The sequence below is a fragment of the Ovis canadensis genome, chromosome 10 (genome assembly GCF_042477335.2).
Source record: "Ovis canadensis isolate MfBH-ARS-UI-01 breed Bighorn chromosome 10, ARS-UI_OviCan_v2, whole genome shotgun sequence".
In the NCBI taxonomy this organism is placed as follows: Eukaryota; Metazoa; Chordata; class Mammalia; order Artiodactyla; family Bovidae; genus Ovis; species Ovis canadensis.
The window spans coordinates 32,413,839-32,440,783 of NC_091254.1; the positions used below are offsets into that span (position 1 = coordinate 32,413,839).

Consider the following 26,945-nt stretch of genomic DNA (forward strand, 5'->3'; position numbering starts at 1 on the left):
TCCTCTGAATTGCTTTGGGACTAGGCAGGGCAGCCTGGGACCTTGCGAGGGCGGCGCGGGGGGAGAAAACAAGGCAAGTGTGAGTCAGGTAACGCCCTTGGGTGGGGTCCGGGAAAGATAAAGAAGTGAGATCACAAGGATAGAGAGCACTGAATATGTTCCACTGAGTCGGATCCATAGTAAAGTTAGACAGTGGAGGTATGGAGGCCCCCAGAGTCCACAGCCTTTAGGTTCTCGGTGGGGGCAGCAGGCAGGGAAGGGTCGACCTGGTTCTGCCAGAGGTTAACGCACGGTCCAGGCGGACCCAGGAAAGTTCACCTAATTTTGCTAAAAAGCTGCAATCCTGTGCGCGGCGGTAAACAGGGTTGGAAGCGAAATCGGAACTGCAAAATCCAGGCCCTCGCACAAGAGCACCCCTCTTTCCTTCCCTGCCGGATCGCCTCCTCCGATCCGGGATGAGGGCAGTGCTCGCCGCCCCCTCCCGCAATAGGTTGCTCACTCGGGGTTCAGACTGCGGGACCCCGCCCATCTGGCCTCCGGCCCCGCCCCTGACCCCGCCCACCCGGATCGGCCCGCCCCCGGCGAGGAGCCAGCCGTCTCCGCCCTCGCCCCCGAGCTGCGAGGCTGCAGGACTGGTGCCGCAGTCGCCGCCTCGGCCACCGCGCAGCTGCCGGTCCACCTCCGCCACCGCTTAGCCGCGCTCGGAGCCCGGCCGAGGAGGCTGCCACCGCCGCCAGGAGCCCGCAGCCCGCGCCCCAAGCCCGCCGCCGCCGCCCTCCGAGGGCGCCCCAGGCCGCGCCATGGTGAAGGTGACGTTCAACTCGGCTCTGGCCCAGAAGGAGGCCAAGAAGGACGAGCCCAAGAGCGGCGAGGAGGCGCTCATCATCCCTCCGGACGCCGTTGCCGTGGACTGCAAGGTCCGAGGGCCGGGGCTCGGGGAAGTGGGCCCGCTGGGGCCCCGGGAGAGCTGCGCGGGGCTAGGGCGGCTGTGCGCCCCGGGACAGCGCGGGGCGCGCGCGGGACGGGGGTCCGTGAGAGGGCCGAGTACTCCCTTTTCTCGGGCTGCTCCCCGTTCTTGTCCGGCGCAGCTTCTTTGTAAGAAAGTGCGTGTACAGAAAGCGGTGCCCGGCGCGGAATCGGGGGCTTGGGGGCTTCCGGGGGAGGAGGATTGGAGAACCGGGCCGAATGCACGGTGCTTGGTGCAGTCGAGGAATGTGCGTGGAGCCGTGCCGGGGTTCGTTCCACCTGGAGATCGGCGGCGACATGCAAAACGACAAAACAACAACAAGAGTTTGGCACGTCCTCCCAGTATAAATAATGTCCCTAAGATGGCTGACATCATTACAAGCCTAAACCGCAGTTGCTTCCTTACTTTCGTTTCCAGGCTGAACTGCACTGGAACTAAGTCCGGCTCCTGTAAGCCTCTTAATTTTAAAAGCGTTTTTTTTTTCTTTAACCTTCTCTTTTTCCACGGCCCTTTGGTAGCGGCACCTGAACTTCGCCGTGGGGTCTGGAGAAGAAGGGAGCGGGCGAGGGGAGAAGGCAAGGTGATGGTCTGCTCAGAATAGATTCTGGCTGTTCATTTTATAACTGAAATATTCCCGGTAAAGGTTACTGATTACTATCTGGATGTTAGTGTAAAACCGACAGTTCACTTTTAAATTATATCAGCAACTTTACGAGAACCCCTTAAGCTAAGTGAAACTAAACAAACTTGTCCTAAGTCTCTTTCAAAATTGTCCTTCATCCCTTTTAAAATTGTCCTCGGTCCCTTCAACAACTTTTCTTTATTTTACAAAATCCCCCTTTTAGCCCTAAGCAAAAATCCAGAGAGGAACTATTATCGTGCTACAGTAATAGTCGTTTAGGATGTGATTGTCTCAGAAGTTGAATAAACAGGAAAGGTTCACAACCTTTCTACCAGATCTTCTTCAGGCTGCAAAAATTTAATTCTATAGAAATTAGTTGTAGAATTATTTATGTTCCTAACTTTTAATTTTTTTGTTAGCATTTTTCAAGACCTGCTGTAAGTAGAGTAAACTTAGTTTTAACTTAAAAAAAAAAACCCAGTAACTTGTGCAGGTATTAAGGACTGTTATTTAATATATTACTACTACTGGGAAACACAGTGTGAAAAATGGTTGAAAATACAGTGTTAATCTGCACGTGCCTGTACTGGATGTTTGGAAATGTTCTAGTTAAAAACACAAATGTCAGGAGTTGATTTTTTAAATGACTGTCTTGCCTTGAAATAGGAAGTGGACAGATTGCCCAAAAGGATAAGCGTTTTGGCATTGGTATTGTTTGCCTGAATCCATTGCAGACAGCCTAGGTTTTAGAGAAAATGTTTGGAATCCACAGAGGATAATTGCAGCAGCAAATTATTATCTGAGCTCTGTATTTGTCTAACATTCATTGTACCTAAATTTAATTGATAGTCAAGTACCCCATCATAACAGACTGAAATACATATATAGAGATTAGGTAGATTTTAATCCTATTACATATCTTTTAAAAAATCCTATGAACAAATATAATTCCTCTCACTAAAAAAGAGAGGAAGAAAGGATCCGATGATGTCACTTCAGATAGCTTTTCCCTGTTCCTGTTGTGAAAGAGATTTGAAACGCTGGACAAAAATCAGACTAATTTGCTGGGTAGCTGTAAATCTGATTTTGGACATTTATTGTCATTTCTGAAACGGTGACTGTGTTTTCAGGTTCTCAGAATTTCTCAATTTCACCATATTCAAATATTGTGGTCATAGCAGCAGTTAAAAAAGTAACCATTCCTAGCTGTTTTCTCAGATCCCCATATCCAAAGAAAAATACTGGAACTAAGCTGTGAGGGCCTGTCTTCCTTTATAACCACACAGCAATCATGGATGAACTGGCACATACAAAATGACTAATGCTTTTTCGAGCTGTGAACTCAAAGACCTCTTAAGTAACAGAATATTGCTGTACATTAGAAGGAGAATCATTATAACCCGTCAGTCACTTAACAGTAAATGCAAACCTTACTTAGTAACAGGCATTTGCAGACGGTCTCTTACAGCTGGGACAGTGATTACATAATGTTCTGACTCCTTCGGGTGACTGTACCGTGACCACTGAGTTTGACTCTCCGAATTCTGCACAGAATCAGCCTTCCTGTGTTTGCCTGGGGCATTTCCTTGCCTGGTTGGTCAAGAGGATCCGGTTTAGCTAGTTATGAGCAAGAACTCCTGAACAAGAATTTTGAGTTATCTTTAACTCTCCCAGACCACAGTGTCCTGAAGACCATTGTTTCTCCAGATATCCCCTTAAGGATCACCTAGTATCACCTGGGATTCTGATTTTAAAATGCAGATTCTTCAGACCTTCTGCAGTAAAGAATTCTGATCGCTCCAGTCAGCTGGCTTATGTAACTCACATTCCAGTACTTTTACACTGCTCCTGTCTTTTGCCATTTCTTTAGCTCTTTTCTCTGGAAGCTGTTGCATTGTCCTATCTTTTAGATTTGTCTTTTCAGTAGCTATTAATCCCAGCAGCCACGTCTGTGGATTATATTGTCTCAACTAGCTTGCTGTTTATTATTATTTCTCTACAAATCCCCCTAGGTTTTATGTAATAGAGGTGAATTTGAAATTATGAATGTTTTATGTGAGAGGCAGCTATTCATTCATGAACTTTTGTGTTTTTACTTTGAACTTTGAAACATTGTTTGTTATATACGTGTAAATATCAAAGAAAATACTTACTGTCCTGAGTCAGAAGTCCCAGTTTTGTCAGTACACAACTGCTTGATCTTGGGTTTAAGCTTTTTATTTTTTTGAAGAGTTCTTTATGTGTAAGATGACAGGGTAGGACCAGATGGTCTGTGGAGGACTCTTCCAGTTTTAAAATTCTATGAAAATGGCAAGAATTACATAATTATATTTGGCAGGAGTCAGATTGTTTTAACTGTTCCCCTCTCACCCTAACTAGACTGTTCCTTTTTTCCTCCCCTTGTTCAGCTTGTTACATGTCTTCCTCTTATTAAGTAGCTGTGGGTCACGGAGAAAAGAGATGGCTAGAGGTATTATGTAATAAGCTAAATTTTGGTTTTGGGTTACCTCACTGTAGAAGAGTAGCTGTCAATAACTCCTGTTGTCATGCCTGATTATGAAATGCCTTTTCCCGTTTCAGGCCTTGAAGAAGCTCAAGTTTTCTTCCTAGGTATCCCTGTAAATTGTTTTGCTGATAAATAATGTTGCCTCTTCTCTGCAGTACATTGTAGTTGTAGACATCCTTAAAAGGAAAAGTGAAATGCTTGTGGAGGGGAAAGAAAGGGGAGGATGGAAGCCTAAGTGAAGGGCTACTAACCCAGTAAGTTCTGAGTCAGCCATCACAAAACAGCTATCTCCCTCCTAATTCTTTTCACTTTCTGGCATTTCTCTCTGCATAAAACAGGACTGGTCATTTAGCTTTTTGGTGATGTTGGTGTTCATTTTATTTTTTGTTTGGGGTAGGGGACTAGAGGGGAAGAGGAACATAAAGTCTGACGTCATATACTGAAATGTTTTGGTCTTTAGAGAAGGGATGGGGAGCTTGGTTCCCTTTAACAAAAGAGCATATCATTACCCTGTTGTATAGTTTAGTGTCAGTAAAACATTGACCAGCAAAAAGTTTACAGTCGCTGCATTTTAGTTCTTGGTGAGGATATTGATATCTGAAGTGAGGATTTAGTGATGGGAGATGAATTAATTGCCCCTGTGCATACCAAGTGACCTTGGCAGGATCTTTTTGTGTCCACATGCCTCATGGGTGGCTGCCGCTCCAGAGGGTGGAAAAGTTGTACATTGTGCAGCAGAAAACTGCCCCCAAGACCCTGCTTGGGGTCTTCCCAGTGTCACCTTAAACATAATCTTCTTTGGACTAGATAGAACCAAATATATTATCCTTGGCAAAATCTAGACCTGTAAGACATTTTGGAATTCAGCTCAGCCATATTAGAGATTTAGGTGCATAAAAGTATTACTTTAACCAGAAATATCTCTCGGAACACATGGTACAGGCCTATTTAAATTGACATAGAATTTAACTTTAAAAATTTTCAGTATGTATTGCTAGAGCTTGATGTAAAGTGGGACATTTTATTTATTTGTTCTTTCATACCCTAACTTAAATACCTGGAATGTCTGTTTAAAAGGCATTTTTTTCTCCCTCGAAAGGAAAATGCTTTCTGAATTCATGGCATAACTAAAACTTCAGGAACTCTTTTATCACAGTGTCAGCAGAGGAAGAACCAGAAAAAAATTTGTCTTTTCAAACTGACATCAGTGAATCCATCCTCTTAAACTTTTTGGTAAACTTGTCACTTTTTATTAGAGCTTCAACTAAAGGAGTTAAGGACTTTGCCATCAAAGGACTTTTTCAGGCCATAGCTGCTGCCTGTTAAAAATAAAGGATTTGACAGTGCTGAATTTCTGAATGTGGTGGTTTTTGTCAAAATGCTGTAGAAAGCAATAACACTGGAGTTATGTTTTCAAGAAGCTTATGTGTAAAGAGTTATTTCCTGTCTTTCCTATTTACTTTGCATGGCTTAACAATGAAAATTTTACAGACTGGACAACTGAAAGTTGAAAATTAGAAATTTTGTAACAGATGTGACCCTAAGAATATCAATAAAAATCATTCAATTGTGATTTTCCCTTTTAATCAATGTTTATGATATATACACTTAATAGCTTTAAATAATCCTATTTTATGTTACCAACAATTGAGCAAAATTGTTTGTAAACATTTGAAGTTTTTTTGAACTCTTGATCAAAGGGAAAAAAAGAACTTAATAACTTAATGAAGTATTTCTATAATTCTGTCATTTGGGGGAAAATCAAGTAAAATGAACATAGACTTATGCAGAAAAATTCTTTAAAAATGACAGAATTACTCTTGTTTTTATGATAGAGGGATATTCTAATTTTTCATTTAATATTTATCAATATTTATTGATAACTGATAATATTAACATTGATTAGTTTCTAGCAGTAATTATATGAGCTAGAGCTAAGATATATTTGTCAGAAGATAAATTAATGTTGGAATTAAATTTGCACAGTTTATGAATCCTAAACATTTTCAAATTAAAAATGTAGGGAGTTTATTTGGGAAATGGATACTAAGTGCGTGTGAGGTATTTAGTACCTTAAGATTCTGAAATACTTGCATAAACCTTTTTTGGCATAGTTGAATTTCATATTTTAAAAAAGGTTTAACGAGGTTTTGTACCTTTGAATGTTTTTAACTTTTAATGCCAAAGTTAATCTTGGATTGTTTTCTCTGCTTTAAATATGATTATGATGTTTAAAATTTTGTAATATAAAAACCTAAAAGGTAAGTTGCGTTATTAAGTCACTTACTGCAACATCCAGAAGAAGAATCATCTTTATGCTGGGAAAAATGACTTTTAAAGGTCAGTCCATCTAGGTCTGCAGGTTTTTGGGGGGTGGGGGTGGGAGGACACTGTGGTTTTTGTGGGATCTCACTTTCCCGACCAGGATTTGAACCCTAGCCACGAGAGAAAGCCTGCAATCCTCACCACTAGGCCACTCGGGAACCTAGGTCTGCATTTCTTAAAATTCTTTTTTTTTTCAGCCAGCCTCTCTAGTATTTCATTTCTGCTGTATATACCATGGCAGTTTTTTCATTTTTCATTTTCTAGCTTTCTCTTCAATTTATTTTACTTTGCTTTCATTTTAATGCTAGGAAGAGTTTCCCAATTCCATCAGTTTTAGCTCAAGCAAAAACTATGCATGTTAAGCAGAGATGGCAAATTCAATACTCTTGGGCCCAAGTAGATGTTTTAGTGAAGCCAAGCTTTTTACTTTTTTCTTTTTTTTTCTTTTTTTTTGCATATTAAGCAACTTAGAATATTCTTCATTTTCATTTAAAAAGTGAAAGATCCAATGTTGCTTGATCCTCCAGGTTTTAAAGGTAAGCTGGAATGGGTTTCATTCAAAACTTTTAAATATTTAAATTTTTAAATATTTAAATATTTTTAAATATTTTTAAATATTAACCACTAATTCATACAAGAATTTCATGCAGAAACACAGACGACTGACACAGGCCACCGATTTACAGTCTCCTTTACAGTGGAGAGCAGGACTGGCAGATTATGGCCTACCGCCTGTTTTTGTATAACCCACGAGCTAAGAATGATTTTTTTAAAAAATATATTTTTAGATGTTTGGGGAGAAATAATCAATTTCTCCAATTTGCCCCAGTTCCCTCACAGTCGAAAAAGGAGTATCATTTGGAAAGCCACACTGTCTACTTACTGAGAACTCAGACTATGCAGTTTATACTTTAAGGGTTTAGATTCTGTCTCTACCATCTACTGCGATACTTGGGGGGAAGTTACTACAACTCTCTGTGTCTTTCTCCATCAGCTAACTGGGGAATAAGATAATTTGTAAAAAGTGTATCACAATACCTGGAACAGCGTATGACTCAGTAGATGCTATTATTACTACTACAGATTTTTTTTTTTTTTTAATGATTCAAACTTTTATTTGGCACCACTGCAAAATTTCTGGAAGTGGACTTCAGGGTGGGTGTGCCTGAGTGCTCAGTCATGCCCAACTCTTTGTGACCGCAGGTACTGCAGCCCGCCAGGCTCCTCTGTCTGTGGGGTTTTCCAGGCAAGGGTCCTGGAGTGGGTTGCCCTTTCCTCCTTCCTCCAGGGGGTCGAACCTGAGGCTCCTGTGTCTCCTGCATTGCAGGCGGACTCTTCACCCTCTCAGCCATAGGGTAGAAGTAGAAACTTAATGAAGTAGAACTTAATGAAGTAGAAACTTAATGAAGCAGGGCAGTTACTCATTTTATACTGTTTTTTATAGACTAATACCTCAAACTCAACACTGTCTTCAGATAGTGTTAGAGCCTGCTGGCAAAGGTTAATAGTATTACCTGGATCTGATAATTTGGGCAAGTCCCACAACCTCCCAAGCCCCAGTTCCCTCACTTGTAAAATAATGTAATGGTGCCGACCTTAAATAGTGTTCTTGTGGTAGAATTAACAGTCCCTGGTACATAGAAACTCATTAAATGTTAGCACTTTTCCCCAAATCCCCATCTGTTAGAAGTCCCATTTTTAGCCCCCTCATCTTTCTTTTGTTGGAATGTTACTTCTTATGCTACTATTATTCCTCATCCCTACTTCACATGTCAGTTAAATTGCAGTATTGTTGATAAGTAACACCCTGCTCCCCTGAGATACTCTGCCAGAGTCATTCCTGCAACATAAAAATCCTTAGCATTCAGTAGCTATGTCCCTTTTTGTATAGAAGTATTTCTTATTACAGAATAGAATGTTGATATAATTTTATAAATTTATTTTGGGGTTTAACCAAAGTAATACTTAGGGCAGGACAGTTATTTGCGTTTTAAAACTTATCTCTGAAGAACGCACATTTTTGGGGGAACCCACTTTGTGCATTAATGGTTCTCAAACTTTTTGGTCTCAGGAACCCTTTGTACTCTTAAAAAATTGTTGAGGGTCCCAAAGAGCTTTTGATTTATGTTGGTTATATTTATTGATATTTGCTGTATTCAAAATTAAAACAATATTTATTGATTTAAAATAATACAAAACCTATAATGTTAGCAAAAATAACATTTATAAATAAAAATTTCCATATAACCGACAGACTTTCAGAACAGGAAGAGCAACGTCTTTTTTAATTTTTACCTTCTACTGAGTGGCTAATAGAAGACAGCTGAATTCTCCAGTTGGCTTCTATGCTGTGTCACGCATTCAGCTTCTGGGAAACTCCACTGTACACTGTCCAGAGAATGGGAATGGGGGTGGGGGAGGCTTATTTTTATTACAAAATTAGTTTTGACATTGTGGATCCCTCCCCCCCCCCCCCCCGACATTGTGCTGTCTGTCCCTAGAGCACATTTGGAGAACTTCTAAATACTTGCTATTTCATGGTTTTTGTTTTCATTTGTATTTTTTGCAATTTTAGATAGTACTTACTGGCTTCCTAAAATGGGAAGTGACTATTTAGCCTTTTCTATTTGTTTATATAGTATATACATAGTCTCTTCTCCTGGTATAGTTACAGTAATGTCTGGTTAAATTGCTGGTCCATGCTTTTATTGTAATTGACATGAAACTTACATCAGAGTAATGTAATATAACTTTTTCTACTTCCTTTCTTGTACAAAGCCATTATTTTCCCTGAATTTGATAATTGGCTTCTTGAGTCAAGAGAGAGGGTTACTTAATTTTCTGTGTATTGCTAGTTCATCCTCAGTGTCTCTGACAAACTTTCAGATAACAAACTTTCATATCTACAAACTTAGCAGATAATTTACCGAGTTTTCTATTTTTCTTGGTGATATTTCACTTGTCATTCAGTCTTTCCACTCAGATAGTCCTGCTCTAGGTATGTGGCTGCACAGATATCCCGAGAGTATTATTATCCTAGAATTCTGCCTTTGCCTCCATCCTCCATTGGATCTTCAGTTTTATAAATCCAAGAAACAGCATTTGAGATGGAATTTTTTTTTAAACCTGTCTGAGAATCTTTACTCTGTCTTCACATTTCATTGATAATTTATCTGGGCATAAAATTCTAGGTTAGCTGTAATTTTCTTTCAGCATTTTAATGGTGTTGCTCCATCTTCTGTGATGCCATTCTGATTCCTGGTTCTTTGAGTATGACCACTTTTGTTTTACTTTTCCTCCAGAAGCTTGAGGTTTTTTCCCTTATGCTTTCAGCTTTTAAAATTTCTATTGACATACTTTATCTTCTGTCATTTCCATTTCTAGCTTATAGTTTATTTGTTTATCCCTTTACTATCACTCTTTTGAGCTTTCAGGAGGAAGTAAAGATGACTTTAACTGGAAATCAATAACAGGACTTTCAACTCAGCTGTCTTCATAGCTTTAAGACTTACTAGATCGTTTTATTTAAAATTGAAAATGGAATTTTAATGATAATAGATAATAGGAATAGTAGATAATAATAGGAAACCATGTTCATTTTTATTAGCATCAGTTTAACGTCTGACAGGATAACCTATAGAGAGGCATCTGCTTGTCTCCTTTTTTAATATTCCAGAATTGTCTTTTCATGAGTAATTTTCTTCAGCTCCCTCACTGCCAACTTCATGATTTTTGCTTTGTGGCTTTATTTCCCTAACTTTACTAGCTTCATTTTTGTAATAACGTCTTGCCTTGTTCATCTTTGAAATGTTTATATTCTAGTGAGCCTGAGATATTTTCCTTCATTGTTCTTCCTTCATGTGCATATGATTTAAATACTTTTTGTTACTATCCTTTGTTAATTTGATGAATAATAGAAAAAAATTCTATTCTATTAACTTTGTCAACACATTAATAACAACACTACTGTTGTAACAGTTAACACAGTGCTTCCTATGAGTGTGAGTCAATTTGAGTAAACCTGTTATGATAGGGAAAAGCTGTAGAAACTCAGGTCATTTCTGGTTGGATATTTATCTGTAAAATGACGTATTGGACTAAATGACCTCTCACTGCTCTTGCATAGAGGATCTTTGCTTTCTAAGAAGTTCACATATTCAGGGGCCGCTGTTGCATGACCAGACCTTATACTAAGAAGTTAAAATTTACTGAAGGCCCAACCTTCAAAAAACCCCTAGTGTAACTCAGAGAGACTGACCGACTACGTAAACCAAATTAACCACAACCTGCTTAAATATCTGTATCTGTTTTCACAAGAAAACAACCCTCCTGGATCCAAGAGTGAGGCGAATAGTAGGATAAGGGAGCAGAATCAAGTGACCGCTGAATGTTTACTGCTCATGTATTTGGTGCTAGGCATAGGTTCAAAGCACGTTTTACCATGTATTCACTATATGGGTACAAATATCTGTGATCTCAGGACTGGAATTATTTTTTTCTAATAGTCTTTTTGTATAACTTCCAAATTTCTGAACTTGGATGGAAGATACAGCTTTCCGCCTTCGAATTATTTTATGCTTTAAAAAGACTATATGTGGAATTTTCTTGTCAAAAATGCTGCATTTTAAATGGAATGACTCATATTTGAATACAAATGTATAATTATCTTATTGAATGACATTAAAATCGAAGATTTATACAAAAATGAGTCCAGAACAGGTTTGTTCCCTCCCCCCTCTAATCTTGACATGTAATTCTATGATGAATTATAGAGTAGAGCATTCCTATCCTACTTGAAAATTTTTGGAAGATGGTTGATACTCTCATTAAGAACAGTATGAACTCGTGATTCAGCCAGTAGCAGAAGATATCTGTCTTGACCAAGTTGTCTATCCCTACTAAAGACTGTTACTAACGATAAATGTTATTTGTATATAATAGTGTTGTTTACAAACGTCTGTCAGTCAGTGCTAGTCTAAGTTTTTCTTTTGACTACCCACTACCTTTATATCTCACTAATACGAATTTGAAACCCTGATGAAATATTACACTTTTCTTCAGTGTAAATGGAATAAACACTATATAGAAATGGTCATCTTTTAAAATAAGCAGGAAAAAGAATAGAAGATTTTAAGGTATTCCTATATTAATATTCTGCTAGGTACCAGATACTCTGCTTGCTCCTAATCATGTAAAAAGTGATTAAGTGACAGTCCAGCACTAAAAGCATTTACAGACTGATCTTTTTCTTTTTTATAGCTCTGGCCTATTTTTTTGTTTAACCTCGGCCTGTGCTAATTTTACATAATGGCAATAATTTTGGTTCAGATTTTTGTATTTCTCACAGTAGTTAAATTGTTATGCAGTGGATTTACATTGTTAATTTTTTAATTCCTATTTTGCTGGTTGTGTCATAGGATTTGTTAACAAAGGACGTTAAAGAGAAATTGGTTTTGTAGACATTATAATTTTAGATTAGTTTGTTTTGAAAAATCTCTCCTTATGCAAGTGTAAAATAATGCAATAACCTTATGCATATAATGCCAATCACTTGGAAAACTGCTCCCTTTTTGCATCTTATACACAAGGTTTCTCGTGGACTTTCTCACATGGTTGAGATAGTAGCAGTCTTACTTGAAAAATCAAATGAGAAGATAAAATTCAGTTTTACGTGTTTAAATGAGCAAGAGAAACTGCAAACAGATGTTTGGTGGCTTTATAGATTTTTTAGCTTCTTAGCCATAGATTTTTGTGTTTTACATATAGCAGAATATAGTTGGTAACCAGTTAATGCTGTTAATGGTGAACAGGTTGCTGGATCATGTCTTTTTGATGCTTCCATGATAGGAAAGAAAGCTAATGTAGAAGCCAGGTGACTTTAGAACAAGTACGGTGGTAAACGAATGACCCCGCTATTCTACATGATAGTAATCAGATGGAGCAATTGCCTATGTTATTTCAGTGGTTTGAAGAGTCTAGTTAGGAAATTATTTTGGAAATATTTAAAAATAGATCTTCAGTAATGACCAAGGGTTTTATTTTTAATTTTTATTGGAATAGGAAGTCATTTTCTTTTCCTCTCTAGTAATGTCTTTTTCAATTGGCTTTTTCAGTACTTTGCTGTTCAGTTCAGTTGCTCAGTCGTGTCCGACTCTGCGACCCCATGGACTGCAGCATGCCAGGCTTCTCTGTCCATCACCAACTCCTGGAGCTTGCTCAGACTCATGTCCGTCGAGTCAGTGCTGCCATCCAACCATCTCATCCTCTGCCATCCCCTTCTCCTGCTGCCTTCAATCTTTCATTTATGAGGTCTTAGGAAAAAATCCTCTCCTTGCTCCTCATAAGCTGGGAAAGAGAGGAATTGAGATTTGTTGGAGTATTAGTTACATCCTGAAAATTTCAGCCCCTGGAACTTTATACAGTTCTGTTGATTTTGACCAATATATGCGGCTGTGTGATCACATCACTTTGTAGTTTGTTCCGTTTTTCTGTCTCTGTTATTTACCTTTTCCAGAACCTCATACCAGAGGTATTATACCGGGAGTGGCTGTCCTTCATTCTCATCGTTCCTGCCCTGAGAACTGGGCGTCCTCTCGAGCATCTTTGATGCAACAGTTCTTGGACCACAGCTTTCTCTGAGCTTATCCAATACCCGGCTCCTCCCTGTCACCATTTTTGCTTATGCCATTCATCCTTGGATCTATTTTTTGCAAAAGAATACCTGTTCTGCCATTTAACGGATTAAGATGCTTTATTCACCATATTAATCTAGTCTCTAAAACCCAGAACTCTAAATCCTTTTATGTGGAGAAGTGGTTTAAAATTAGATACTCAGAAGGAATCATACATAACCTAGTCATAGGTATGGAAGTGAAGATTGAAGTCCAAAACTAAGTGACTTTGTAGAAAAGAACTTAGTATGTTTGGTCTTAACTAGGAAGAAAAGTGATGAGGGAGGAATTGAGAAGACTAGAACATAGATGAGAAGTTTATTTATGAAAATTTGAATTATTCGCTTTTTTAAAATGTTGGCAGCTAATTCTGTATTTTGTAAAACAGTCGCAGGCTCAACAGCACACCCATGGGCAGCCAGCCTGTGCAGCCCCACGTTTATCAGTATTACTGAATGTGTTTTAAAAAGCACATATTTTGAAATAAACTAAATCTACTTCTGATGCTACTCTGAGTTGAATAAATTGTATTTTTTCCCCCTGAATTTCACGTTTTATATTGAAGTGTTTTTACACCATCACGTTCTTTTTCGTTTTTGTAATACGATTTTCAACTCTGAGAGACAGTTTCTTCTTTGGTAATTCTGGTTCTTACAGCATTGTTGTTGCACTTGCTCTAATAATGCAGAGTAATATTTCTGGGAGCTTTGAAGAAATGTCTCCTCATTCATTCTGCAAAGAAGGCTCATGAAGTGAGTTGTTAGGGTGGAACAGAATAAAAATTATATGAAAACCCTTGCATCTTGTCTGAGTTCAGTTTATAGTTGAAGCACATTTACTAAAGCCTCTTAGGGAACTCATTGAGGTGACCTAATTCTTAACTAATTGAAGTACCAGAACTGAATTTATCCTTCATTTTGCTTAAGATATAACTGGTTAAATAATTTTACTTTATAATACGGTGATAAGATTCATTTGAACCAGAGATTAGTAGTGTCAGAGTGATAATGCATTTGAAGCAGTTTCTTTCTTTTCCTACTGTGGAGGGTGACAAGGGTGATTATGGGCCAGAGTGTGCTTTGGCATCTTCATTTATAAACTGGGATGAAAACTTGAGGTTTTAGGAAGATTAATGAGAAGATAATTGTATAGCACCTGTGGGAGTTCTTTTACCTTATCAGCATAATTTAAGGTGCACCAGTTTTATTGCAGTGCCAGGGGAGGAAATGTCTGTTACTTGTTTAAATTAGGCCAAGTGAAGTTATAGATGTCAGTGAAGATGTTCTTGTTCATGAGTGGTTTTCCTTTTTCTTACTGTGGTGGTGAATTATGAAATAATCCAAACATCCCCCCCCCCCAAAAAAAAAGGTTTAGAGTACCATTTATTTTTTTTTAATGTTTTTTTAAGTGTTAAATATGTGATGTAAATTTTTAATTCAACTTGACTTTTTTTGGTTCAGAATTCTAAGATTAATCACAAAGTCAGCAGTGCTAGTTGGTTTCATTTAGACTTTAATTGTATGAACCTATACTTTATTATTTACTTGATGGACATTTAAGTTATTTCCAATTTTTTTCTTAATGACCATTCTGCACTTATCATTACTGAGCCTCTTTTTGTGTACAAAAGTGTTTATCTAGGATTATAGTGCTAGGACTGGAAACACTGGCTTGTAGGATGTATACATACCTTTAATTGTATTAGATCCTGCTAGATTGTCATTCAAAACATTGGTACCAGCTCCTGTCTTTAACTGTGCGAAAGTTCTCACTTCCCTTTGTTCCACACTCCAGCACTGGTGTTGTTAGGCTTCCTTTTATTGCCGACTGTATAGGAACTCGGTTGATATTTTTTTCTCTCACTCCCCATATTGAAATAAACTTTACAGGCAGTAGGTCTTCCTGGTGATCTAGTGGTAGGGAGTCTGCCTGCCAGTGCGGTGGACACGGATTCAATCCCTGGTCTGGGAAGATTCCTCATGCCAACGGGCAACTAAGGCCGTGCACCACAACTGCTAAGCCTGTGCACCCTAGAGCCCACGCTCTGCAACAGGAGACGCCACTGCAGCGAGAAGCCCGTGCCCCCAAACTAGAGAAAGCCCACGCACTGCAGCGAAGACCCAGCGCAGCCAAAAAGAAAAAGAAAAAACTTGACAGCAAAATACACCTGTTTTATGTATATAATTTGATAGAAATTATGGTCCTTGTATAAAGTCATATATCCACCACCACTCATGATATGAAACATTTCCATCACCCTAAAAGATTTCCCCATGGCTCTTCTATCTTCCTTTCACCCTGACAGCCACTAAGCTGCTTTCTGTCATTGTAGTTTTTCCTTTTCATAGCTAGTCGTTTGTGTTGGAATTTTCTCACTCTAATGTGTTTGAGATTCAGTGTGATTAAACCACACTTTATTTATCCATGCATCAGTTAGTGGATAGTTATGTTGTTTCTGCTTTGGGGCTATTATGAACAGTGATGCTATGACTATTTATGTATAAATCTTTGACCTGTTGATTTTTAATTACAGATCTTCAGCAATTTTGCTGAACTCTAATTAGTTTGAATAATGTGGCTTTCTCAGATTTTCTGCTTAGACAGTTATATCACTTAACATAATGACAGCTTTGTATTCTTTTTCCTAATCTTCTTTTCTGTTCATGTTCTGTCATTTTTGAACTACGTTGGCTCTCTAGTACAGTGTTCGAACAAAAACAAAGAATCCGTTCTAGCGAGCATCCTCATACACCTGACTTGAAAGGTTATGGTTTAACTCTGAAGCTTAACTGTTACATATGAGGTTTGGGACTGATTTTTGATCATTAACCTTTTTCATGTTAATGAATTTCAACTGTTCTAGTTTGAAAAGAGATTTTATTATGAATGGGAGTGAGAGTTTATCAAATGTATTCTACGTATTTTGAGATGGTCATGGGGCTTTTCTTTAACCTTATATGCGGCTTTTTTCCCCTCTGAGCTTACTCTTTCAAGTTTTAAAATTTAGTTATTTGAAATACATTTTTAAATCACTTAGGTTAAAAACTTTTCTATCTTGAATACACTTTCATCCCTTCTCCATGACTAAGACTGTAATAAAGGAACATCATTTAATTGTCATGCATACTGTTAATTTTAACTGTAAATTGCTTAAGGTCTCAGCCATATCTTAATCACATTTGAATTTCCCACAGGATGTAGCACAGTACGTTGCAAATAACAGGCCCTTAATGTTGAACTGGGCTCAGTACTTAGGGCTACTATTCTTCCCTAAAGAGCCACAGTCTCTTGTGGGTTAATAAATTCTTAGGTTGCCCCCACCTTTCATTACCATCCTGGCTGTTAATGTAATTTTGGGGGTCATTAAAAAATAAGTTTTAAAGCTTTTAAATTTTATCCACTCATCAATTATTTATTGAGTGCCAAGGTTGGCTTGGTGCTACCATACTAACCTTATAGGAATTTAGAGAAAACAAGAGATTAGTTAGACTTGGAAGACCTGGTACCTCTTTTATGAAATAAATGATTGTATAAGTTAGATTCTTTTGGGAAATTTAAATTTTTATTGCTGTAGTCCTGAAATGTGATTTTTGAATGAACAAGAGATAGCATGTTACATAAAGTACCTTTGTGACCTGCCCCAGTAACTTGTCCATTCTCATCTCTGCATCCGTTGCCACCACGTTGGGCACTCGAGCCATACCCCAGGTGACTGTGGAGAAGTAATGCGTTCTGGTTATTCATTCTTTGCCCTACATATGACGCCCGTTAACTCCACCTTCTACGCAGTTAATGAGTATTTGTCCTTCATTCCACTCCAGTATTTTCTCCCCTGGGAAGGCTTTCCCAAATTTAGTCCTCCTGTGTTCTCTACCTTCTCCTATTAGAGCTTGTAACGTATTTATGTTCTTTTTTATAGATTGATTTTCCAGGCTGACCTGAATGCTCCCTTTCTTGGCTGTGGCTATATACCCATAGCACTTGGTCCATAGTAGGCATTTATAATTTAGTCTTGAAAATATTGCTTGTTGACCCGTTAAAAATGATAGAGCAAAAGGCCTGGAAACTTGTCATCAAATTAACAGTTGGGACTGCGTATTCCTTTACGAGGGTCTGCCCATGCTCTCCGGCTGCTCCTTGAAGTGCTGCTACTGAAGAGGGCCTGCCAAAACAGGGGGCTGTTACACACACATCTGACGGTCTCAGCAGCTGATACCAAATGTGTAGAATTCACTGTTTCCATCTGCCATTTTCGTCTCCCCACCCTGCCTCCACCCTAAAATTAATTATCCTTGGAACTGTTTCCTGTCTTCTTAGATCTTTGTGTCAGACAAGGACTCAAGCAAAACACTGTATGTCCTTTGGTATTGGGGTTTCATAATACCTGATGACTCCATGGAATTCTGTTCACAGACGGGATGTCTTACCTGACCCGATAAATTCCTTAGGTTTATTCTCTGGTACACACTACTTCCTTGCAGTGCACTTGTCGTCCTCTAAGTATACATACAGTCTGTTGACAGGTACACCTACCACAGCAAAGTGTGATGATCTCACAGCATCTGAGTCAATCCCTAGACTGAGACACATTTTTTCTACAGTGTTTAAACTTCAACCAACTTTAAAATTATCCTTGGTTGGCTGGGACATCTGGGCTTGGGCTTTTCCCAGGTGATATCAAGTTAAGATTCCTCGTCTGAGAATTGAAAACGTAACTTTAGCTTTCAGTCTTTCCTATCTGAACTCTGGCTTCAACTATATCCAGTGTTGTTTTTTTTTTTTTATTGTGGTGTTTTGTTCTGTTTTGGCTGTGCCATGTGACTTGCAGGATCCCTGTTCCCCGACCAGGGATTGATCCCGGGCCAAGGCATTGAAGGTTCGGAGTCCCAGTCACTGGACCACCAGAGAATTCCCTCCAGCATTGTTCATGCAGTTTTCATTCCTAACTTATAAGTTATATCCTGTTTATCTATGTAATTGTGGGGTCAAGTCTCCTTTGTCCTCTAACTCATCCCATAGTGAGTTTTCCAAGTAAAGGTCAGAGTTGCGTACAGTACTTGAGAGGCTGCACACACATACTACTTACTGCTGCTGCTGCTGCTGCTAAGTCGCTTCAGTCGTGTCCAACTCTGTGCGACCCCATAGACGGCAGCCCACCAGGCTCCACTGTCCCTGGGATTCTCCAGGCAAGAAGACTGGAGTGGGTTGCCATTTCCTTCTCCAGTGCGTGAAAGTGAAGTCGCTTAGTTGTGTCTGACTCTTAGCGACTCCATGGACTGCAGCCTACCAGGCTCCTCTGTCCATGGGATTTTCCAGGCAAGAGTACTGGAGTGGGGTGCCATTGCCTTCTCTGATACTACTTAGTAGATCATCTTTTATTATGTTGGTTTCAAGTCCACTGGAGTCTCTCTTTTGCTGTCTGTCCTGTTTTTTGAGCCACTGGTTATATAACACCAGCAGCTAATCTCATTTGTTTGTTAGCTCTTTGCACATAAACCTGGGTACAGATAAGTTAGCTGTAACTTTGAAGTGGCAGGGTGGAAGGACTGAGTTAGAAGGGCAAGTGTATCTAAGGACTGTGCATATCCTGACCCTTGGTGATGTTTCAGGGCTAAATTACCTCCTTGAATAGGTCGGAATCAGAATTCTAACAATTGCATACTAGTTGTATGTCTCTTAATCATAAGTAAGTTTTTCTTACTGAATCTTTCCTCAATTTTCTACTGCTTCTATCTTTAAAGTGAATAACTTTGTTAAACTGGGATCCTTTAGGGTAGAGCAATGCATTAATGGAATTATTTCTGAATATGTTTGTCCTACTTCTTTGAGATTCTCATTATTTAAAGAATCTGTTTAATATTATTTGGTCTGCCCCAGTTTTCCTGTTAATTTTTCTTGTGTTTCGTTAGGAATGGCTTTGTACCTAGTGTGAAATATTAACTACCTGCAGCAGGCTGACGTATAATTTTAAGAATAACCTCACATACCCTGAAGTTGTAATACACAAGACGTGTGTGCGTGCTCAGTTACGTCTGGCTCTTTGTGACCCCATGGACTATAGCCTGCCAGGCTCCTCTGTCCATGAAATTTTCCAGGCAAGAATACTGGAGTGGGTTGTTATTTCCTTCTCCAGGGGATCTTCTCGACCCAAGGATTAACCTGAATCTCCTGCATTGGCAGGCAGATTCTTTACCACTGAGCCATAGGGGAAGCCCGATACACAAGGCGCAGCACCATAATTTTGCATGACAAAGTTGTAGCCTTTTCTAAATTTTTAAATATTAGAAGATATTTTAACCACAAAAGTTATGCACAGAAAGTAGAAGTTGTTGAGTATGTTATTGATTGCTCTGGAGGTATGGGTGGCAGATGGGATGCTGAAAGTCAGAAGAAGTCAAGAACTCTCCCAAGGGCCTGGTGTCTCAGCTCAGGAGGCATCGTGCTGGGGCCCGGTGCCACCACTGAATCATTCCTAGGGAATTGTTGAGTAGAGACTGGACTTCTTTGGTTTTCTGTATTTTTGTTTACAAAGTGATCATACTTAAGGTTTCTTTCAGCTTGACATTTCCGTGGTTCTGACTGGAGATAAGATACTGACCATCAGTCTTCCGCATTTCAGGACCCAGATGAAGTGGTTCCAGTTGGCCAAAGAAGAGCTTGGTGTTGGTGCATGTGCTTTGGACTGGCGTTTATGCTCGCAGGTGTCATTCTAGGGGGAGCGTACCTGTACAAATATTTTGCATTTCAAGTAAGTGGGGAAATGCTAAGGACACTTCTGCCTTTCCATCACCTGTATTAGAAAATTGGCCCAAACTTATTCTAAGCCTGTGCTTTTTGTCTGTGGCCTTTTTAGCCAGAGTGGTGGTACTGTTTTCTGGTTATGTTCAAAAATTCCCTGAGCATAAGTTCACTGAGCCTATTAGACAGTCATTAAAAGCAGAATAACATTGTTTTGAAATGCTGCTGACTGAAGGATATAGATGGCTAGATGATATTTCAAAACTGGCGAACCCTCCATTTTCCTACCATGATTAATAGCTAAGTTATAGGATTTTTCAGTTGCCAATTGAATAAATATACCAGCCTCAGATGTCGTGTTGATAAACTGTAATTTATTGGATCGACATTTTGGGCTTCCCCACAGTAGCTTTTTGCTTCCGGGCCCAGAGTACTCTTGTTGCATTTCTCTCTACCTCTTTCTCAGCCATTGGTTTATCTTAAGAATTGGGACTTTGGCAATAATGCTGATGTAATTTAGGATGAAAGTTGTTTGTATTTATTATAGAATAGGAATCCCAGTGGATTGAGCCATAGTTTTTTTCTTCTGATTACAATTATTGAGATTTATGATCTCTCTTTACTGCCAATAATCCAGTAGTTTTATTTCATTTAATATACCAGAATTTGGAGAAACTGTTGACAAATAGATTTTATTAAAATAATGAGACAGTCTATAGAGGATGTATAAGGTTTGTGCTCATTTTCTGTGTTTGAGATAATAGCATGGTGATAGCTATTAGTGAAATACAAGTCATCTTTCTTAATGCAGTTTTTTATAAGAAATGTATTTTCGATATAAAAAGTCATTGCAGCTCCACTGTCGAGAGATATTTGTTGATCTATCTTTTTGTTATATGCTCATAATCTTTATTATATATGCCTACTTAAAATCTTTATAATGATTTGCTATAATCTGATATTTTCCATTTAATTGTGATATATTTTAAGGAAAAATGAGAGCTACCTGTATGCCTGTAGAAATGACAGAAAAACCATCCCTTTCTTGGCTAATAAGAGAAAAATCATGTAATCAGTGAATCACAGCAAAATTAAAAGTATATTCTCTAAGAAAAATATTCCTGGTTTATGAATATATTCCTTTTATAAAATTACGGTCTACAGGTAGAAAGAGGCGTGTGTTTCTTCAGATTTACTTGTCACCAGATGGATAATTGCTTTTATAGTCTATTTTTAATCAAATACAAAAAGCAAAGGAGAAATCAACTGCTTTTTTCCTTCTGAAACTGTTTTTTTTTTTTTTACAATACTTCAACACCTGATCTTAAAGAATGTGTTAACTCTGTAATTAAACTGTCTGACTTGTCATCTAAAAGTAGGAGTTTGCAAGCAAAATGCTATTTAGATGAAGGTGGCAGCTTAAGTAATACTTACATTTAAAAACCTGTCTCCCACTGCATTGCTGAAATAGTGTTTAAACTCTCTGTAGCCAGATGACGTCTACTACTGTGGAATCAAGTACATCAAAGATGATGTCATCTTAAATGAGCCTTCTGCAGACGCCCCAGCCTCTCGCTACCAGACCATTGAAGAAAATATCAAGATCTTTGAGGAAGATGAGGTTGAATTCATCAGCGTGCCTGTCCCAGAGTTTGCAGATAGTGACCCTGCCAATATTGTTCATGACTTTAACAAGGTGAGCCAGGTGCCCTGAACTGTAAAAAGAATGCAGGTCCCTTGATGGATGCTTTTGTAGTTTTAATTTTAATATTGGCTAATTTATTCTATTTACGGTTTACTGTTTGAAAAGAAAATTTTAAAAAAGGCCTTGGGTTTTTTCTGCCCTACAAGAAAAACTCCAACATTTGATGGGCTCTTTGTCTGAGGCCAACCCTCGGGGAATCTACTTTTTCTCCCCCTTTCCTTGTCTGTCTTAATGCATACCAGATGCTGTTCCTTCTCTGCTGTTAAATTGCTTTTAGAAATCTAAATATTTACATGTTTTGGTTTAACTCATTTTAATCCTCAGAACCATCCTGTTGAGTTAGTATTTCTCAATCATGGTTTCTCATTTGAACCACAAGAACAGAGTCATTTAATTGATTTATTTCAGTCAGTTTCATCCAGTTCTCTGGTGGATGGTAGTAACTAGCCAATACTTTCTAGATGCATCAGAGAGAAGTTAATTTTTATATACAATAGATGGATGCCTTGGAGGGCATGATGGTTTATAAGTGCCGGGACTAAGTCTCTTAAATCAGATGATAGGGTGTTGGAGTTAGTTTTAATAGTTTGTTATTATCTGATCAGTATGTAAATTCTGACTAGTAGCAGAATTTCCTCTCCGCTTACTACTTCCATTCCTATCCTACCAAATTCTTGATTTGTTGAAATGCCAGTGACTGACACATTCTAAAGCCACCCCATTTTAATGGTACAAAATTGTTCTTAAAAATCCAGTTGCTGCCTGTTTGTATATTTGTAATATTTATACATGAATCTAACAAAAATATCATCTTTTTCTTCCCAGAAACTTACCGCCTATTTGGATCTTAACCTGGATAAGTGCTATGTGATTCCTCTGAACACTTCCATTGTCATGCCACCCAAAAACCTATTGGAGCTGCTTATTAACATAAAGGTATAAAACTTTCAGATACTTCTTATTGCTGCTGTTATAGGATCTTGGAATTCCTTATTGATAAATTAGCCCATCTTACTGACAGTATAGCTAATAAGCATCTTACATGACAAGTAACTGAGACTGGTGGTTTCGGATTTTTTTCCCTTGTCTCTTTTAATATTTTATTTATTGAAATTAAAATGTGATTTCTTAAATTACATCATAGGGCCAGAGAATAAATAGTAGGCTTTAAAGAAATAAGGTCAGTGTTGCAGCTATTCAATTTTGATGCCATAGACAATATGTAAACAGATGGGCACAACTATACTCCAATAAAACTTTTAAAAAGTTATTGATTTATTTATTTTTGGCTGCGCTTGGGTCTTTGTTGCAGTGTGTGGGCTTTCTCTAGTTGTGGTGCCTGGGCTTCTCATTGTGGTGGCTTCTCCTGTTGTGGAGCATGGGCTCTAGGTGCATGGGGTTCAGTAGGTATGGCTCTTGGGCCTCGTTTTCCTGTGGTGTATGGAACCTTCCCAGAGCAGGGATCGAACTGTGTCCCCTGCATTGGCAGGCAGATTCTTAACCGCTGGCCCATCAGAGAAGTCCCCAGTTAAACTTTATAGAAACAGATGGTGGGTGATAGTTTGCCAATCTCTGTTTTGCGTTATAATCCCTAAAAATTTTGTTTGTTTTCCTTGTCTGTTCAATGTATGTTTTGAGATATCCATGTAATATAATTCTTTTCCAAATGTAGGCTGGGACCTACTTGCCTCAGTCATATCTGATTCATGAACACATGGTCATCACTGATCGCATTGAAAACATCGATCACCTGGGTTTCTACATTTATCGACTGTGCCATGACAAGGAAACTTACAAACTGCAACGCAGAGACACCATCAAAGGTAATACTTAACGAATGTCAGAGTGTTGGCAGAAAAGTTGGTTTCACTTCATTGTGTTAAGTTAGATTTAGTTGCAGGCTTGTCATTGTTACCAATACATGGGCCATGAGTAAGAAATAAGCCTGTATTGTACACTGTATACTATTTCTAGATTACTGAAGAATCATCTTAATTCTGAATCTCCTCTTTTCAGATGTAGAGAATAGGGGAGTGTGAACTTCCTTCCCTGGATGTGCTGTCAGTTCACTTCCATATGGTCCCCCTGTCTGCCTTTCCATCCTCCCACTTTGGTTCAGCCAGACTCTGCAAGGGTTCTGCTTACCCAAAGAGTCTCTGAAGTAGCTCTCAGGTGTGCACTCGGGTTCTAAGCAGAGTGGGCCTTTTGGATCACGTTGACGATAACCACAGTCAGGTTAGTTAGAAAGGAACTGGGCTGAAGAATTACAAGCACTGACACAGTTAAGGTAACTTTGCCAAATCGCTTGACCTTTGTTTTCTCACGCGATGATGTTATTTATCTCCTCATTTCTTTTCAAGATCATTCAAAAAATAAAACGAAAGTACAGGTGACAGAGCTTTAGAAAGTAAGACATGCCATGCAGATACACTGTGATGTGATTTCTTTGAAATTGTGGCACCTGGTTAAATGGATTCCTGGCTTTTTGTTAGCACTTTTGATGATTCTGATCTACTATTTGATGATACTTTTTTGATGATGAGTTACCTGAAACCTGAGGCTTGATGTCTTACATTGTGAAATGAACTTCATGGTTCATAATTTTTTTTAAGCCATAATTTTATGTATAATAAAATTCACCCTCTTTTAGTGTGTAGTTCTGAATTTCAACAGATCCCCACCACATCAAGATATAGAATGTTTCTGTTACCTGCAAGGTCACAAATTTATATGTATGCCATTGTTACTGTTATCAACCTCTGTAAAGATGCTTAGTTTAGAAAAGAGCAGAAATTATTTTCTGCCATGTTAAAACAAATCAAACTACAGAAGTTAATGGACTATAGATAGAGTAAAATATTTGTATATGTCTGAATAATAGTTGTGAAGATTGATATAAATATTTATTACCAAAGAACCAGAAATTTTAAAAACTTTTTCTTTCAAACAGGTATTCAGAAACGTGCAGCCAGCACCTGTGTTACGATTCGGCATTTTGAGAACAAATTTGCCGTGGAAACTTTAATTTGCTCTTGAACAGTCAAGAAAAACATAATGGAGAGAAATTTAATACCACAGCATAACCCCACCCTTTGTATTTTGTGCAGTGATTATTTTTTAAAAAATCTTCTTTCATGTAAGTAGCACATAGGGCTTCACGATTTTTTCATCTCATTAACTCAATTAAAACCATTATCTTTAAAAATCTTTTTTTTCTTTCCAAGTGTGGTGTCTTTTATCTTGAATTAGTTACAGAAAGTCATAGGTAATAGTACACTTCATCATAGAGCTTAGGTATTAGGAAGTGTTTAAGTTTCATTAATCCATGTATCCAGATTTTTGTGTTTTACTGATGCATTCTCCAGACGAGAGGTTCTCTAATAACCACATATATGCATACGTAAAAATGGACCATGGGGACTTACTTGTAGCTGTTGCTCTGCTACTTAGTTTGTTAGAGCATTTTAGCACACATTTTAATTTTCTCCTCTAATTAAAATGTGTAGTATTTTCAGTGTCATATTTAACTATTTAGAGTATGATTTCCACCTCGATGTTTTAATATTCTAGGCATCTGGTGTAATGCTATTTTAGAAACTGTTTGGAATTTAAGGAATAACTTGTCTTACTAATTTGTATAATCTCTACCTGTGCAATGGAATATAAATATCACAAAGTTGTTTGACTAAAGGACTGTGTGTTGTTTTTCCCATATAATAAAACCAAAGAGTAATTTGGTTCTTCATATCTTGAGGTAATCCATATTAAAGAAAAAACCATTTCTTAAAACTCCAGTTCTCTATATACAGTGGGTAAAGACATAGGTTTTATAACTATATTCTTCATGGATACTGTTCAAGTAACATCTAAGACTGAAGATGCTGTTTAAAACATTTTGAAGGAATGTTTTTGTATTTAATGGAAGGGCTGTCATTAAACCTAAACTTTCCAAGGAGCATAACCTAAAGTGCTTTCCTGGGAATATCTCCTCACAAATGGAGCATTTTGATTATAGTGGTGATTCTTATATGTCTAAGTTTGTTTCCTATCTGAAATAATTTAGAATCCACCTCTATTTAAAATATCTAAGAGTAATTTCCTTGTAAATTCTTGAGACAAATTCCAATTCTGAATTTAAGAAGTTAGACTTTTTAAAGCTTTACAAACCCATAAAGGATTTAGTCTAGGAACCAGTACTAGGCTAACAAGGATATTATTTTGAGTCCTGGCTCTTGGTTTCCTTTCAGTAATACTGTAAAAGCTTTAGGCTGGCTAGACAGATACTTGGGGATTGAAATTTGTTTTAGAAGAGAATATATTCTGATGAAATGAGAACTGCTTTTCCCTGCCTCCAAGGCACTAACATTTCATGGTTTTTAGGGGCTATGAACACTTAGGAGCACATTATTAATTCATTGAGCAGATACTTCGCATCCTTTCTATATGCCCAGCACGCAGCATTAAGTGTTGAAGTTACACCTGTGAAAAAGAAAGACAACTGCGTCTTAGTAGAGACTGTCAGTCTCATGAAAGGAACCGATTAATAACCAACTAATTGTAACACAGTTGTGATTGGTGCTGGAAGAGGGGAAGATTGGGTCCAGACGTTTTAGGAGCCTTTAGAAGGGTCAGTGAGATTTTGGGGGATGTGAAGTGCATGGGACCAGGTTATGGTGGACCTTCTCTGCCATCCTGAGGACTTCTTTCTAAGAGATCATGGACTGGTATTGAAGGTTTGTGTTCTGCATGGAGCATCTTAATTTTTAGGATGATAGGATAGATGAATTGCTGTAACAATTCCAACATCTCAGTGGTTTCGGACAGCAGGTCTTCTGTCTGTTTTCATCATTACTTCAATGTGGCAGGAAGGTTCCCAGGGACCCAGACTTGCCCATCTTGTGACAGTGCCAGCTTGGAATCCTCAGACTTGCCCTGGAAGAAGGGGAGTTGGAGTGGTAGATCCTGCAGGGGTTTATGGGCAGGCCTGCTAGGGTGCGCATCACTGTTCCCCATTTCCATTGGCCAGCGCCCAGCCCTATGACCTTGGGCCAGTGGTAAGGGAGGTGGGGAATGTAGTCATCAGGTGTGTCCAGGAAGGGGACCAAAATGATGTGCTGAACACAAAGCGTCTTTTTTTAATTTTACCACGAGTGGACAGTTCAAATGAATGAAAGAAAAAAAAAAAAACTCAGAAGAAAATAAAGATCCTCTGTAATTCTATTACCCAGCAATAATCATAATAAGGAATTGAGTGTATATTTAAAACTGTATCATCTTACTGTAACAGCAGCATGCTCTTTGTAGATTTGGAAAATACATAGAAACACAAGGAAAGGGGGAAATTATTCCCCACCAAGAACTGACTGTGTTTTGTTGTTATTTTGGTGTTTGCACTTCTGTGTCTTCACTGT

The 26,945-nt window shown here is 38.4% G+C and overlaps 1 protein-coding gene across 1 annotated transcript; it reads left to right on the forward strand.

Moving 5' to 3' along the window:
* ITM2B (integral membrane protein 2B) lies at window positions 1-25,224 on the forward strand. Its single transcript, XM_069601342.1, has 6 exons — window positions 1-917; window positions 19,711-19,839; window positions 21,319-21,525; window positions 22,360-22,470; window positions 23,207-23,357; window positions 24,485-25,224. Exons 1-6 carry the CDS (start codon window positions 801-803, stop codon window positions 24,568-24,570), a joined length of 801 nt encoding a protein of 266 aa, XP_069457443.1. The 5' UTR covers window positions 1-800; the 3' UTR covers window positions 24,571-25,224.
* The last annotated feature ends 1,721 nt before the right edge of the window (window positions 25,225-26,945 follow it).